This window comes from Belonocnema kinseyi, chromosome 7 (genome assembly GCF_010883055.1).
Source record: "Belonocnema kinseyi isolate 2016_QV_RU_SX_M_011 chromosome 7, B_treatae_v1, whole genome shotgun sequence".
Classification (NCBI taxonomy): domain Eukaryota; kingdom Metazoa; phylum Arthropoda; class Insecta; order Hymenoptera; family Cynipidae; genus Belonocnema; species Belonocnema kinseyi.
This window is the reverse complement of record NC_046663.1, coordinates 100,918,674-100,936,944: the sequence shown is the minus strand read 5'-3', so window position 1 is coordinate 100,936,944 and position 18,271 is coordinate 100,918,674. Positions and strand designations below refer to the sequence as shown.

Here is an 18,271-nt window from a genome sequence, read left to right as displayed (position 1 = left end):
TATAATTTATAGAACCATAACATTAAATGGAATACAATTTTAAACGTATAAAATAAATATAGAATAAACTTTTCATGATATTCCCACATGTCTTATGATTGTAAGTTGAAAAGGAAATAATGGTACGTATTGTTCTTTTTTAATTTTGGAATTGATTGATTTTTCCATTTAATAATAAAATTTTTCCTAATTTTGAAGTAAATCATATTTTAAAAATATTAATTAAATTATTTAAATCTGCACTTTTTATATTTCAAAAATTGTAGATTTTTCAATGTTTGAATTTCAAGTAGTCGAGTATATTGGTTTAAAATTGAAAAAAAAAATTAATTTGAGCGCTATATTTAATTTCACTTCCTTAGTTTTGTAAGATGTAATACACAGTTCGAAATCTTAAATTTAAAAATTTTTTAATTTTAAATAGTGTAATTTTAAGATTTTAAGGGTTCTGCGGCATAATTTTACAGAAGATACAAAAAACTCTCTAACTTTCATGCATTTTTTGAAAACAAAAACGTGTTTTCGAGTTATTACGTAGCTTTAGCGAACCATGAAAAGAGCATCCTGAAAAAAAACCCCACTTCTAAGAAAAACTCTGGTTAATTGTGCGGTGCGTCCTCAAGAACGAAAATATTGATACACAAATGATTGCATAACTTTTTATTTTTTTTACGTTTAAACAAAAAAAAAAGTGTTTTGAGCTATCATTTAGCTTTATTGAAACGTGAAAAGAACAGTTACGAAGAAATAATCGCTTAAAAAAATCTGCGCTTCACGTATGATAATTTATATATCTCGCGCTTCGCGCGCGATAATGTATTTACCTCGAGATACGTGATTGGTCATTATACTTCCTTCTCATTTTTGCATAGGACTTTATTATTGTACCTTGGTTCGTTTTTCAAAAATTTAATGTGTTTATTCATAATTTGATCATCTTTCACGATTGAAACAAAAATTACGCTTAGGATCAAAAAATAATTTGGAACAAATTTGTCTAGATTTTTTTGATGGACAACTTTTGTTTTTTTATTCTTTAATTTTTATTTTATCTTGTGTTGGTTTTCCAAAAATTTAATTTAAATAAGTTTGTTTATTATTATAGTTTTTATTGAACTTTTTCAGATAAAGAATTTTGTTTCTTAACATATTTTTATATCTCGTTTAGTGTTCCTGGAAAATGGAAATAAGAATGTAGTACCGAACATGGATTTTAAACCATTTTTAAATCGAACTGGATCATAATCTTCTACAAAGACATCAGTCACGTTAAAACGATCTCAAAAGCAGTCTCAAAACCCTACATTTCAATTTGGAAATTTTTAATGATCGAACTGGAATATTTTATTATGAAATTTTTTCGACTTTAAAAGATTGGGGTATAGTTCAAATAATTTATCGTTTTGAACGTGTTCAAATTAAAATTGTGCAACTTTAAAATTTTTTAAAATTCGATTATTCAATTGCGAAAGAGCTTTCGTTTTACAATCCTTAAATTCTTTCAATCTCACAATCAATCTGTTCAACCTTTAAAGTTTCTATTTAAAATGATCTAATCGTCTGATGTTGCAATCAGTGTATGTATATCGAAATTAGAAATTAGAAGCCCTTCGGCTCTAAACTTAAAAAATAATAAAACTTAATAGTTGTCAGTAATGTTATAAAAAATTTTTATTACACCATTTTAAGCCAAGAAATTTTTCATTAATAATGAAATTCTGCAAAAACTTCAAGTTGAATAAAAATATAACGAAAATATCGGTGAAGAGAAGTTGTCTTTCAACAACGTCAAATGCAAAACAAGCATTTAATTATCTAAAACTAAAAAACTTTGTTGGTGAAAAACAGGGAAAAGCAGGGGATTTTGAAATAAATATTATAAAAGTTAGGGAATTTCTATAGAAGGTACTTGAAAGAACTGCCAGGGATAATAAGTTTTCCATTTTCGAACTTTAATTAAACATTTTTTTATTCCATTTATAAAATGTTTTACATTTAAAATGTTACCAAACTAAGATTCTTGCCTTTGAATATTATTAGTCAAGGAAAATAAAAAATTGGCTAGGGAAAAGATAGGAAATCTTGAAAAAGAACTTTTGCAAGTCATATTTGTAGCATAGTCTCATTTTTAGTAAGTCACATTTGCGGCAAGTTACGTTCGTAACAAGTCACGTTTGCGACCAGTAACATTGCGGCATCTTTCGTTTTGAAAAATGTCAAGTCCACGCGAAATTAGCAAAAATGCGGCTAGTCACATTTTCAATGATTCACATTTGCAGCAAGTAATACCGCGTTAAGTCACAATGCTGCATCTCTTAACCGGAAAAAATATTGGAAAGGGGTAGGGGCATAAAATACATTTCATTTCGTACCAAAATTATTTTCCCGCACTTTAGCCAATTTTTTTCTGGAATTCAAATTCTTTCGAATGAGAGATGCCAAAATGTGACATACCGCTAATGTGACTAGCCGCGAATGGACTTCAATTTTTCTGAATGAGAGATACCGCAATGTGACTTGTCGAGGGTTGACATGACTCCACCTCAGTTTTTGCGACCAACCTGATAGAATATTTTTGTTTGTAATTGATTTGCCTTATATTTCTCATTCTTGCTCCTGATAAGTAAATTTTTAGTTAAAAATTGTATTATTAGATTACAAATTTAACAATTTTGTTAAAAAATCATCGTTCGTAGAAAATTCAACTGTTTTGTTGAAAATTTGTTGTTGTTTGTTTTACGTTAAAATTCAAATATTTTGGTAAAAAATTATTTTGTTGTTGTTGAAAATTCAGATTTTTGCGCTGGAAATTGAACTTAAGTCATTTTTATTAAAATTTCAACTCTCTTTTTTAACTCCTCTTTTTGATTTAAAGGTCCATATCTTCTGGCAGAATTTAATCTTCTTTGGGTTAAAATTCAACTGCTTAGTTAAAAATAATCCTCTTAGATTATGGATTGATCTATTTTTATGAAAATTCGTATTTTTGGTTGAATTCAACTGTTTTCGATTTGAAATTGAAGATTCGTGATTTTACTAGAAAATTGGTTTTTAAGAGAAAAAAATTGAAGTTGATTTGTCATTTTGTTTTTAAAATTCATCTCTTTTGGTAAAAATGTCATTTTTTACGGTTGGAATATCTACTATTAAATGTTATGTTATGGTTATGGTTAAAAATTAAACTATTTTGTTGAAAATTCATTTTTTAGTTGAGTATTCAAATATTTTGTTGACAATTGGTTCTTGTTTTTTTAATATCAGCTATTCAATTTTTCGGTCAGAATTCATCTTTTCGGGTTTAAAGCTCAAGTTTTCCAAAAAATTCGACTTTTTAGCTTCAAAATTCAACTATTTTTTGGAAGATGTAATTGTTTTCGGTTAAAGTTTAATCGTGTTTTTTTTGGAAATTCGACTTTTTGGTTGAAAATTCATCTTTGCAGGTAGAAAATGTAAAAATTTGGTTAAAAATTCAACAATTTTGTTGAAAAGATAATCGTCAGGGCAAATGAAAAATTAATTGAATTGAAAATGAAGCTTTACAGTCACTCTGATTGTTCGTTCCACTTAAATTGCATGAATTGATGAATTTGTTTGTTTCTCTTACAGACTGAGGCGAACAGGCAAATGTACCGTTCGTTGATGGAACAAGTAGTTCGTTTCTTGGACCGAACCCGGAAGAGCCTTGACATTCTTCATGAGAAGAGCAGTGCCAAGGACAAAGGCCGAGTTCCAAGAAGTCGGAGTGTCCATACCGTTCACACTGAATCCTCACCGAGTCCTGGAGCATCGACGACCTCATGCTCGTCATCTGAATCATCCGTGTTCACCAGGGCTAAGTCAGTCAATCAAATTTCCCCCAGCTCCACAGTTTTGAGAGACTTCAGCTGGTCCGTTTTGCGACGAAACGATGCTGTGAATTGCTCCCCATCAAGATTGAAGCCAGCACTCAGACAAGACTTGAATAATACTCACGATGGTGTTGTTTACCGAAGGCCCAAACAACCCCAACTTAATCCTCATGAAATCCCACCAGAAAAATTGTCACAGGAAGCTTTCAGGTAATTGCAAAAATGCCCAAAACTTCTTTCAAATTTTGTATAATGAGTTAAGAATTTACATCATACATAATACTCATTATACAAAATACACATTTGATTCAACCAAATTGTATATTTAAGAATGTTTGGGTTCAATCAATCAAATTTTCTCATTCAGCCCTAGGCCATGGCCTATGGCGACACGGTGGCATAGTTTTTTTGTATCACAGAACACGTCTGTTTTCACTTGCATTATCTTTTTACATTCTCATCAGTTAGGATTGAGAAAGTATTAGAATTGTCGGAAATTTGACATCACACTTTTTCAACGGATCTCCACGTTTCGAGACCCCCTGAATCCGAAAGTCAGGTTTTCACGATGGCGTCTGTCTGTCTGTCCGTCCGCCGTCCGTCCGTCTGTAAACACGATAACTCTCGAAAAAATGAACGAATCAAATCCATCTTTGGCACACTTTTTCTAAGTCCTAAAAGAAAGGACGAGTTCGTTAACCAGCCATTTTTGATAAAAATTCAAAAAGTGAGCGCATTTTGAAAATTTTTGAGACCACTTTTTTCTGAATTTGAAAATTCTATGTACGGATATTTATAGTGTTGAAAAGAATAAACAATTTATCCTAATGACTTAATTGAAAATTGAAAAAGGTGGAACATTTTTAGGGGCAGCACAGTGACTTCGATTTTTTTTATTGCAGATTGCGTCTTTTTATTTGTATTGTTCAAAGGATTTGAATAATTCCAAATGATTTTTAAGGATTTTAAGAGAAACATCTTTAGATTTCTGTTTTGTTGTATTTCTTATTATAATCAGAAATTTAGTCATTTCCAATTTAAAAAAAAATTTAATTTACAAATAGAAAATAATGTTTATTTTGAAACAAATTCAAATTTAGAACAATGAATTTTCAATCTGCGAAATGCCCCTGTCGCAATAAGGAATGTACGAAATGCCTAAACTATTTTTTATTTTTATGTATTTTACTCAGCCTGATGCCGATTTAACTTTCTTGACAAGATTCGATCTATTATAGATCTATTACAATTATAGTATATACTCCGGCGGAAAAATGATATAGAGTGAAAAAATGTACGACCTTCACTCCATTTCTTCGAGATAGTTTTTTCCATCTGCATGCAACAAGCATATTCTCCACATCCTGATTGGCTCTTCAATACTGCCTTGACTCTGCGAATATCTAATTTTTCCGTGAACTATTGATAAATTCGGCCACATTTCTTTCAGTGATTCAATGATACGGTTAGAAAACTCTCGTCCATTGTCAGATTGAAGGTCAGACGGAGTTCCTGACGTACAGGATATGTCGAGTAAAGAATACGCCACTTCTTGAGCCGTTTTCGTTTTCAAGGGACGAAGCATCACGAATGTTGTCAAATGATCTTGACAGTTGAGAATGAATTTGTAATCCCCATCTTTGCAAGTCTGCTAGTCAATTAGATCAACTTGCGCTCTTGCATTGATCTATTTAAAAAGCAAAGGCTTTTAACCACGCCTTTTTTAGGATGATTTCTCTTTTTTTCACATATAACACACAGTTTGAGGAAAGTCGAAATAACTGTTCTGGTAACATTCGCATACGTAGCAGATAAAGCTTTCTCTAATCTATTTCGACCACCATGACCGCACTCAACATGCGCAGGATTAATAACGTCAAAAAGTTCATCGTTCGTCACATAGTATCTAATGTCAGTTTTTGCTTCACTCATTGGCATAATCAGTTTTTTAACTCCTCCAATACACGTAACATCGTATCGACTGAGTCGTCTGTAATCCAAAGAGGACTTTTTTGTTTTCACTTTAGCGTCTTCTACTACCTTGATTATTCCATGGTATTTTGAAACAGAATTGATAAGAATCGTGTTGTCCGATTGGCTTTCAATTAAATTTCTTATTGTTTCGTTTAACTTGTCTCTCATATCAATATTCACTTCATTGATCGCACCATCACTTGTCACAATGTGACACTGTAATGTTTCCACTCGAAGTTTTTAATTCAAGAATTGAAGCAGTTGTATATTTTTCATTAGGTTATTGTCTAGGCAGACCTGGAAAAGACAGCTAGACTTAAGTCTAAATTTATGTACGTAAATTTTTACATATTCCAGTCTTCGAAATGCTCATTTTAATTATGTTTTACAACCGGTACCATATAGGGCTGTAGCCCAGCATTTATTGCTTTGGCGATATCCAGACGTCTAGACTAGATGATCCCTAAGTAATATATTATTTACTGTTATGAAGATGTAGATAAGCTCAGGTATATGCTCCTTTCTACTAATGTGTATTTAATTTTTGTTTGTACATACTATCCAGGCTGAAAAAGGAGACATATTTCATACATGGAGGAAAATATTAGTTATTATCTATAGTTTCAAAATGTAATGGCTCTAATCCCTGATGCACCATTGTGGTACTATGTGGCACCATTCGTAGAGCGCATTTTTTAAATTAAATTACTACCTATAAAATAGAATTTTCTCCGAAAAAACGGCCTCCATCGGGATTCTTTCGACTCTTTAGATTATGTATACAAAAAGCAAGACGAAGTGGGTTCTCCGTTTGGTCTTAGTTTATGAAGACCGATTTGCCGATGATTTCCATGAGCCTTAATAATATAGTCAGGGACATTGAACATGATTACAATTTTAATCATTTCAAAGATTTTACGTAATTTAGAAACATTTGGTTAAAATGAAACTATAGGATATAGCAGTGCAACTCGTGTGCCAAAAAATCCTTACATTTAAAGCAAGATTCTATTTAAAATAAGATTGTTAATTTTCTCGGGACAAGTGTTTTTTCGATTTCTTTTAATTTTTAGCCTTAAACATTAATGAAAATGGATTTGTATTTGTTAGGTTAATGAGAACTGTCCAATCGTTGATGGCGATGCGAGAGCCGGACTTGGCGAGGGTGTCCTCGATGGAAGAAAACGGCTCCTCTCCTTCACCAGTAGACCACCAGCACCATAACGACTTGTCATTATCCTTGCAAAGCAACAACTTCGTCAACTCCACGACCTTGCCAGATGTCTCCTTTGTCGGTTCGAGTAGCGATCGTGGAACCGAGTCGAGTAACGAAGGCGACTGCAGATCATTCTGCAAAACCTCATCCAGCACCGCTGAAACAAATATTAACCACCTGACGTCGCTTCTACCCGGTGCGAGGAGATCACTAGATGCGACGTCCTTGAATTCCGGTAGTAGTAAAACGACAGAAGAAGACGAGGTCTTGCCAACTACTAACAACTACGTAGACTCCATCGCCAAGAGGGAATTCTTCGGCTCCGACTCTAGGCGCGTAAAAAAGGTGGAGAAAGACGTTGTTAAGATCAGGCCGAAACCTTCCAATAGTGTGAGCAGTGCGGAGGATGAAAGCGGATTTTCGTCTATGAGCTCGTTTCAAGTACATATTGAATTTTTATTCAATCTCTAGAGAAATCAGAGTGTACTCTGGATTTTTTTATTTCAATATTAAGTTTTGTACTCAAGAGAGTGTATCTGGTAAAAGGTCAGGAATTTTTCTTTTCACGTTTAGGCAATTTTGTAAGAAGGAAATGATTATAATTATGATGAAAAAAAAGTTTATTAAAAATTCAGATTCTATAGACCATTTTTTTTTAGAAAAAGGTCATAATTCCTTAAACAGGAATAGAAAGTACATATTTTTATAGCTTCAGAGTTTTATAGTTTTGTGAAATTAAATTTTTAATTTCACTTTCCGCAAATAAATATCTGCCTATAAAGAATTTATGAATAATTTCTATATATAAACTTCTATTTCGCGAATTCTATTCTATGAGATGTATTCAAACTTTAGAAGAAATATACAATAGATATCCTAGATCAATTCTATACATATTTTAGAAGAACTTCATTTAAATTAGATACGTTTTTTCATATTCACAAACCGAAATTTATTTCAAATCTCAAATTTATGGGTGCGGTTTTTCTGAAAATATTCAGTCAGATTGCTCAAAAACTGACAGAAAAATTTACTCAAACAAAAAAGACGAAAAAAGATTTAGTTGTTTCTCTAAAATACAACTATATACTGTGATAAAAAATGACTTAATTTAACGGTTTCAAAATTGTGTTTCTGCAGGAGTAATGAAATAAGTTAGAAATACGGTTAAATTGCGTTCTTTCTTTTTGTGTTTTATGAAACTATAAAATTGTATTGTCGAGAACAAATAAATTCCAAAGAATCTCATACATATTTTCACAAAAATCTCGAAAATAACTTGATGGAAGAAAGTGTCAAGAGTCATTTTTCTAGCACTTTATTACAGGAACAATTTTGTTCTTTCGATTTCATTCGTATCTTGTGTCGTATTTGCATAATATATGCATTTTCGTTAAAAAAAATCTCTCGAACGCTCGGGCACTAGACAAACTATCATGGAATATATTGCCTAAATTATGATGAACCTAGAAAAAGAAATCAAGAGAAAACAAAACTGTGGGTTTTGAGTAATTTAACGTTGAATAGTTTCAGGAAAACAGCCGCATTTTGTCAATTTCAAACTTTTTTAATATTCTCGCACGAAAGTTGAAAGAGGACGAGAAATTATATCAGAAAGAAGAATATGCCTATATTTGATTTAAAAATATAACACTTTTAATTTTTTAGTTTAATTAATTAAATTTGTCAGTTTAATTAATTAAAAATTAATTAAACTGCCTGTCCGATTCGAAATGAATTCGGTCCATAAATATTCCTCTAAAATCTGTGGATTTTTCAGGTGAATTATGTGAATATATTTAAGAGGAAAATTTTATTCAAATTTCATTTCATATTATTTCATGAATATTTTAGATTATTTTTATATGAAAATTTCAGAGGGCTTAAACTAGTACTCAAGTGTTCTACAGATCGTCTGTTGATTACAAATAACAGTTTGATAAAAATTTCAACGAAATTTCATTTTTCTAAAAGTATAATAAAATCAAATAAATTCAGTCTATTGTACGTGGATTACTTACATATTTTTCAGAAATTAAAAAGAAAAAAAGGGCGCAAGTCTTTTTTTTCTTACTTACAGATTTCTGTTTCGTCAATTTTAAGACGAATTTAAATCAAAGTTTTTTGTACAAAATTTAGAGCATAAGGAAGAGTCAAGGATTTTTTAATTAAGTGAAAAATCAGGAAACATTTTAAAAGCGAGAGAATTGAATGGAAATGTTTCTTAAGGTCTTGCGGGAATGCATGTCTCAGGAAAATGTATGAAATTATACTTTTAAGAATTGCAATATTATTATTTATGGTATTGTTAAATACTACCTCTTTTTATAACAGTTAAAATAATAATTAGTTTTTTTTATTAGAAGCATATTTCCTTGAGAAGAGATTCCCAACAAACTTTTCGGCATCCAATTTCTGAAAGAAAATTATCAATTTCAAATATTATAATAGTTTTAATATTTTTTTCTTCCTTTTTTAAATTATTTTTTGGTAACTTTAAGAAGCAAAAGATTAATTCGCAAAAATTGTATGGGGCAAATTTATAGAGAATCTTTTTGTTGAGAAATTAATCTTTCACTCATTAAAACCTTGTAATTTTTAGAAACGTGGTAAAAGGCGGTTAGAAAAAAAGTTTCGCTCAAAAATAAAATTAAAGGACAAATATTAAATATTCAAATATTTCCAAATATTTATGATATTTATTATTCAAATATTTATTCATTACAATCAAATATTTTTTGTAAATAGTTAAATTATCACTGAGGCTTTGGAGATCTTTTTTTCCTAAAAAATAATATTTTCTCTCTTTAAAAATATCATATTGCAATTTTTGAAAATATAATCGAATACATTTTTTTCGACACCTTCTTTCCAGCACGTGAACTACCTTAATGTAACACGGTGAGTCTGAATGAAATATAAATGGGGGTGACAAGAGAGGTCTTATATTATTTTTGGGGTTCGTTCTAGAATGTTTCAGAAACAATTTACAATAAAAATTAAAATAATTCTGTGATGTGTTTTTTATTTTTGCTTCTTTTAATGTCATTTTTTAAGTATTTTGAAAAAAAATTATTTTTAAAATAAGTTAAGTTTAAAGTACAAAAATGATATTTATTATTCTTTTTAACGCTCATCACTTATACTTCTGTAAAGTGACATATTACTCACATGTAGTCAAATTGACCCCAGCTGACTTTTGAAATGTTGTCATATTGATTTTATACATGGTTTCAACTTGACGAAATTCACAGACGCTATTTAATAGATCGAAATTAGATTCTTAGATTCTGAACGATAAGGGGTTAATATAAATCTTGAATAATAAGTGTATTTTTACATAATTATTTATTTACCAACGTGTGTAAATTTATGTAAAATACACTTATTTTACAAGATTTATATTAAAAAGAATAATTAATATGATTTTGTACTTTAAACATAACTCATTTATTAATTTTCGAAGTAGCTTATGTTAAAATACAACAATTATATTTATCATTCTTTTGAATCTTGTATTTGTATTAGTTGCATATATATGCAAAAAATACAAATACAAGGTTAAAGAAAGTAATGACAATTTTTTAAATAATTTAATAAGGGCTGTACGTGTACAAGAATATAATAGTACATTAAAAATTATGTAGAAATACAATTATTATACAAGATATATATGAAAAAGAATATTAAATATCATGTTTGTACTTTAAACATAACTTATTTCGAAAATAAATCCATTTTTTTCAAATTACTTAAAAAATTGACATTAAAAAAAGCAAAAATAGAAAACTGCTCTAAGAATTATTTTAATCTTGGTTGGAAATCGTTTCTGAAGCATTCTAGAACGAAACCCAAAAATAATATAAGACCTCTCTTGCCAAACCCATTTAAAGTTCCTCCAGGCACACCGTGGCAAGTTAATCGTTAGGAAATTCCATAAATAAAAATATATTAACTCTGAATTTAAATACGATCTTGCAATCTAATCCGTGAATTGTTTTTTTTTCAGGAAGTTGGATTACCTTCTGCCTTGCCCTTTTCTCCAATCAAGGGTTGCCATACAGAAGTCGGTCTCCCCGAAGTGCCACTCGACAAGGTCAGACATCGACGATGGTCTTCAACGCCAGCTGAAATTCAGGCCCTTTTCAAACGCCATAGTGGCAGCTTTTCCAATTCACAAGCCACAACAGAATCGCTAAGCGTCTGGGTTTAAAAATTTAAAAAAAAACACACACACACACCTAGCTATAGGTAGGTATCTCAATTCTCCGGACACTGCGTTTTTGAAAACCACCACGAACTTATTTTTGTACTGTATATAATTTTTACTCTCGATAATCTATGTGATCTTCGTTCTACCATTTAAACTTTCGTATCTAGAATACTGGCTTCCATTGTCGTGAAATGCTTGCTGAACTGATTGCAACCAGACGGCGATAAACTGCGTTGCTATTTGATATTTTTTCTTCTCTTCAAGGGCAAGGATGAAAATTGTCGAATCCAAACTTGCTCCCATTTTCTCTGATTGAATGATCCCGCAAAGCAGCGATTGAACTGCATATATTATATATATTCTTCTCTTCTTCGGCAACGAAGAAATGAAGACTATATTTTTTGGTTGAAAATGGTCAATTAATTTTTTATCCGGTGATTAATAGAATTGTGTAACAAATCTATCAAATGAAATACACCAATATAAAGGTTTGATTTGATCTTTCGGTGTTGCTTTATGAGTCGATATTTTACTTAGAAAAGGTATTAAAATATTGATAGAACATCCATATTTCAAACCTATTAAAAGAAGATAAAATAACAGAGTGCTTAAAATCCCCTGAGGAAATTTTCAGACCACGCTTCGTATTCGGGGATGCATTTATTTATGATAGCTTTCTTATTATCTAGCAATTGAATAATTCGATACCTCAGCGTTTTAAAAAACTCTCTCAAAGTTTACTTCTAAAATGATTTTGCTTTTTGAGTTGGGCCCTTTGCTTTAGTAAACTGAGAAAAAAATATTTTTTTCATTAGAGATATTTAATATTGAATACCCTAAATTAAATCTTGTCGATCGAAAAGAATTTTCTTTGTTGCAATGAATAATGTTTTTCAAATACAAAAATCATTCTTTTTATTCGAAGTGCTATGTATGCATGTGGCATTTAGGTGTAAAAATAAAGGAGCCTATAGCTTTCTAAATAACAAAAAACCAAGGAATCTGTAAATAATGTCTTGTGTCTGCATACTTGAATTCCTTTGATTTTACACTGAATTTATTTTAATTCACATTCAGTTCTTTGGATACTTTGTATTATTGTGAATTCTTTTAAATTGCCTAAAAAGCTCTTAAAATCTTTCAAATTTTTTTTATTTCTCGTAACTATTTTAAATCTTCTGAATTCCCTGAATTCAGAAGATTTAAAAAAGGTTGAAAGAAATCAAAAGAATTTGAAAAAGGATAGAGCATTACATGGACTTGGAAAGTATTGAAAGGAATCATGAATTCTAAATAATACACTAAAGCAGAAAGTATTACATATTAAATCTGTCTGTTTGCCGCGACAGGGGGCAAAATGCTAAAAGCAAGTAGTTATTTTGGGCGAACAGCGCCAGATTAATCGTTTTAGGCGTGCACTCCGAGATACGTTCTTTTAACGTGGAGGTCCTGAATTAAGCTCATATTTGCGATTATTTATGTTAGAGATTAGTGTATGTATATTGTATATGTGTATATGTGTATATGGCTATATGTATTTGCGTATGTGAGAGAGTAGTGAGTGTAATTTGTAAAGTCCAATTAAAACGTGCCTGGTTTCTATAATTAAAATGGCAAATTTTAAACATTAAACTATAGATATAATGTATTATTTGCTTTATAAGTTATAAAATATCTGAACATTTGTATGACGAATTGTACATGTCATGTTTGTCCAGAGCTATGCGAAAAACTCGAAGCCGGATTGAGTTGACGAGAAACTCAAAAACAGTCGAAAGCTTTGAAATATCATAAAGTTTCTGATTTTTCGAGACAAATTGGAACTGGACTCGACTTGAAGTTTCGAGTTTTCTCCACACCCCTCAGTTTGTATTATATTTTTCATGATATTAATAACAAAAATCGATAAATTTACGAGCCGTCGAATGTACCCGATGTGCACTGATGTTGCGATAACATCGTATTTCTTAGATTTAGGTATCGGCATTTTGGCGATTTACGAGACTACAACGCTCCGATATTCGATTGTCTGCATTTATTCTTGCGAAAAAAGTTTGAAACAAAAAATATTAACTTTACCTGTAACAATTTTGTATAATAAAACTTAATTTCATGAGCGAACGAATTGTTGAGAATTTGATATTTTTCTTCTGCTTAATGGTAAGTAAAGTCAACGTGAATAATTATTTTTTGCATAACTTAAAATTGCCTAAATTTAAAATGGTTTATTTTGAGACTTAGACCCTTTAGCTTAATATTCTATATTGGATGCTCAAGTTTGATATTTTATAGTTTTGATTAGATGCTCAGTTTAAAAGTGCATAATTTAAAATTCACTCCATCTGATGATTTTTTTTTATATGATAATTGGAGGATTTTTAATTTATCAATCTTATATTTTCAAATATCAAATACTAAAGCCTTTGAGATATAATTCAAGACGGGATGATGAATTTTGAAAAAATATTTGCGAATTTTTTCAGATTTTTCATAACGGCAACCGCTTTGTGGGAACAGGTGAAAGCCGACGCTTAAAAAGTAAGGCTGAAAACCTTGTTTTTTGATAATTTCACCCTTTGGCTGTTCACGAACTTTAAATTAACTTTTAATTTTAGAAGTCCTCGACTTTAAATTAACTTTTAATTTCCTTATTTTAATCTCCCATTTTCAATCTTAAATACGTATTTAAGCATAGTTAAATCTTAGAATTTTAAATTGTTGAATTTTGAATGTCTGTGAATAAACCGCTGCAAAATTCCCAATTTTTTGTTTATAATTCAAAACTTTCCGCATAACTTTCATAGCCTTGTAGTAATGAAATTTTCTACGCTAGTATAAAAAGTAATGTTTTTGCACATTTTTAATACGTTTAAGAATAAAATTCCTAATTTTTCTAGCGATTTTATTCAATAAGTTATGAATAGTTAAGTATACCACATTTGGACAAATTTTTGACGAAGTTGTCTAAACTGGGGCGGGATGTCACTGACTGCCTCAGTTTTACACAATATGGTTTCCCGTACAAGGACGGACACTTTCGCCGTATTTTGAATTAAGTCAGGCACTATTTTGTTATAGTGACATATTCAAATATAAAAAAATAAAAGGAAACAAAAGTACAGAAATTGTCAACATGAGAAATAGTAGGGGGGGGGGGGGTATATGATGCAGACAGAATACTAGAGGCTTTCAGAGACTATTCTAGGAGACAATTCGGAGATCAAGCTATAGGACACCACAACTGCGATGTTGAACACGATGGGATGGAAAACTCAATTGAAAAAGTCTGTGTCACTGAGGATAGGGGTATAATTAAGAACTTGAAAAACGGTAAGGCTGACGGGGTAGACGGTATTAACGCTGAAATGGTTAAACACGGTGGCGCGTGCATACCACATAGACTGTGCGAATTGATAAATTTATGTTTCGAGATGGGACACGTCCCAGACGATTGGAAAAAAGCAATTATCGTACCAATATACAAGAGAAAGGGAGATAAAAGCGAGTGCAATAATTACAGAGGGATTAGCTTATTAAAAACCGTAAGTAAAATATATTTAAAAATACTTATTCGTAGGGTAATGAAAATAACAGAAGCAAAGGTTTGGGAAGTCCAAAGTGGGTTTATGCCAGGAAGGTCATGTACGGATCAAATATTTAGCTTAAGGCAAATAACAGAAAAAAGTTTGAGAATAGGAAGAAAGTTTTCTGTGCATTTGTTGACCTAGAAAAAGCTTTTGAAAGGTAGATAGAAGTAAACTTTGGGAAGTTCTGAAAGAGTATGGAGTCAATGGATGGATCCTACAAGCTATAAAAACAATATATACAGGTAGCAAAGCGAGTGTAAGAGTGAATGGGAAACTGAGTGACTGTTTCGATATTATTCAAGGAGTTAGACAAGGATGCGTTATGTCTTCATGGTTATTTATATTATTTATGGACAAGTGTTTAAGAATGGCTCTCTTGGACGAAGAGGGTGTGGATCTCGAAACAGTAAGGGTACGAGGATTAGCGTTCGCAGATGATAAGGTTGTTATGGCAGAGTCTATCGAAGACCTACAAGGAATGTTGAATAAACTAGATGCAAGCATGAAGAGCATGTGCCTCAAAATTAACGCAAATAAAACAAAAACTATGGTGTTCGAAGGAAAGAGTGAGAAAACACTATGCAATATTTTATTAAATGATGAGAGAATTGAACAAGTTGATAAGTTCGTATACCTTGGTAGCTTATTTACTAGGGACGGGTAGATAGATGAGGAATTAGATACACGAATAAATGAAGGTAAGAAGGTTATTGGTAGAGCAGGTCCCCTTATCAGAAGTAAAAATATATCAATAAAGCTAAAATGGCAATACATAATTCTATATTTGTACCGACTGTACTATACGGTAACGAGACATGGACTTATCAAGAAAAAGATAAGAGTAAAATTAACGCAATTGACATGAGATTCATGCGCATAATATGTGGAAAAACCCTGATGGACAGAGTAAGTAACGAGATAATTCTATATGAATGCGGTGCAGAAGAGACGCTAGTAGACACATGGGAAAGAAATCGGTTAAGATGGTTCGGACATGTTGAGAGAATGCCAAATGAACGACTAACGAAACAAGTGTATCAAGGTAAAGTAAATAACAGCGTGCCCAGAGGTAGACCGCGGAAAGAATGGTTGGAATGTGTGAATGAAACCCTAGTTAGAAGAGACATAAGAAGTCACAGAAACACGAGAGCCTACATGAAAAAATGCATGGACATAAAAGAAGCTAGAGAAGTATGCCAGGACAGGAAAGTATGCCGGCAAATAGTTAATAAAAAGAGTGTCAGTAGAGTGAATGACGCCTGAAACAAAAGACCTTGGCCACTAATGGACCCAAGTGGGAAACCTTACATAACGACTTCGTGAGGTTCTTCGCTTGGGGTGATTGCTAGAGATTGATCAACAACCTGGGTCGGAGCAGTGTTGCGGAACGAACGTGTTATTTACTTAAATAGCACGAGAATTCTGGATCAATCTGAAAAATCTCTATCTCCTCCACACACTACTCCTTCCCCTACCGAGTGAGTCACGCCTACCCCGAAAGGGAAATGGCTTGATGGTGTAATAATAACAATAAATTTATGAGCTCCACGCTTGCCGTGGAATCGTTCATTAATTCTAAAAAAGAAGTTAAAAGTATTTTACTGCAACCTGCAATTCGAACCTCAAATGGTGCCAACTGCTTGGGTAAGTTACGAAGTACTTACTCCCAAATTTAATTTTTCAATAAAAATTAGTGAGTATGCATTAAAATTCAACATTATAGATGAATATTAAATATTATTAATACTAATAACATGAATATTATAAATTGACTTAAAAATTCAACAGATTCGTTGGATTTTTTTCTTTCTTGACTGAAAAAGCTTTTGTGATTAATATTTCAACTAATTTTTTTAAAAATTCATCTTTTTGGTTCAAGAAATAATCTCTTTAATTATAAATTTCATCTCTTATGAGAAAAAATGCAACTGTTTTGTTGAAAATGGATTTATTTATATTGAGACTTAAACAGTTTGATTTAAAAGGCGTTATTTTTTAAAATTAATTGAACTGTTTGCATTTGTAATTAAAATATTTCTTGGTTGAAATATCAACTATTATATTTTTTGAGAAGAATTCACCTTTTTTTCTTAAAAATGCAACTACTCGGGAAAAATGATACTACTTTGTAACAAGTTCACCATTTTGCTTGAAGAGTCGACTGTTTCGTTGTCAATAAACTTTTCTCATTGAAAATTCATATTTTCGAGTTTAGAATATAACTTGCTTGTAGAAAACTCTAGTTTTTGGCTCGGAACTTCAAGAGCTTGGTAGAAAATAGGTTTATTTGTTTAAAAATTAATATTTTCGGGTCTGAAAATTACACTATTTTGGTTGAAAAATTCAAGAATTTGTTTGAAATATATTTTTTTTTCTTATGAAAAATTTTGCTTGGTTAAAATTGATCTTTTTTGCTAGAAAATTAGTCTGTTTTATTTTTAAATTAAACAGTTTGTTAGAAAATTGAAGTATTAGGTTGAGAATTAACTTTTTTATTAAAAGAATATATTTTCAGATTCAAAATTTCAATCTCTACGATCAAAAATTAAAACCAAACAAGAAAAATTATAACAATTACAGTTATTGGGCCATTAATTTATAGGAATATGTTTTTATTTATACGTCATTCAAAAAATGAAAAAAAATTATGTTTAAGCAAAATGATGAAATGTTAAAGTATTGTAGAAATATTAAAAAACACGACAATGACAGCAATTATTCGAAAGCGTCTCCTGAAAAAGTAGAATTGCGTTGCCCCTCATAACTCGGTGCTGCATCATCATGAATATAAAATCAAAGTTCTTTCGTTAGATAATTGCTTTCCCCAGGTAAAGCTGGGAGGGTATTTTGAAATTTCAATTTTTCACTTTTTGGGAATACTTTGAAGTGAAAACGCGTTTTTTGCGAAAAAAAATCGGGCAGTTTGTTATTGTATAATAAGAAATATTAATATATTTCTAAAAACTCTCCAGCGTTACCTGGTAAATTATGTACAGATATAGTGTTTAAAATTTCAAAAAGATCGGTGCAGTATTTTGAAGTTACGAGGGGCACCAACTTTGGAAACGTGAGTTGTGTGAAAAACGCTTTAAAGTTTTGAACACTAAAAAATTTGGAATAAAACGTAATCGATTCATAATCGATGCAAAAAATGCAAAAAAAATTTTAACGTTACCCCCTCCCCCCCAGTTTATACCTCGAAATTCTTGTCCCCTGACTGGATTCAAAAATACGCATTTATATTAATTAACTATAAAATTAATCATGTATTTTTTGTTCTAATCAATAAAATAATGCGTTAGCAACTTATTATAAAGCTCTTTGTACCAAAATCGTTTCTTTTTCTCTTGATTTTGTCTAGATTTGTACTGATGTAAAAAGTATGTTCCATGATAGTCTACCTCGTGCCAGAGCCTTGGAGAGAAGAGAGAAT

General features: G+C 31.1%; 1 protein-coding gene across 1 annotated transcript in view; it reads left to right on the top strand.

Moving 5' to 3' along the window:
- The window catches only part of LOC117176901, a 112,411-nt gene extending 99,035 nt beyond the window's left edge, over window positions 1-13,376 (top strand). The window contains exons 4-6 of the mRNA XM_033367274.1: window positions 3,607-4,058; window positions 6,933-7,479; window positions 11,048-13,376. Coding sequence (XP_033223165.1) covers window positions 3,607-4,058; window positions 6,933-7,479; window positions 11,048-11,251 — 1,203 coding nt within the window. The 3' untranslated portion in view covers window positions 11,252-13,376. The remainder of the gene's footprint in view (window positions 1-3,606; window positions 4,059-6,932; window positions 7,480-11,047) is intronic.
- Window positions 13,377-18,271: the final 4,895 nt, after the last annotated feature.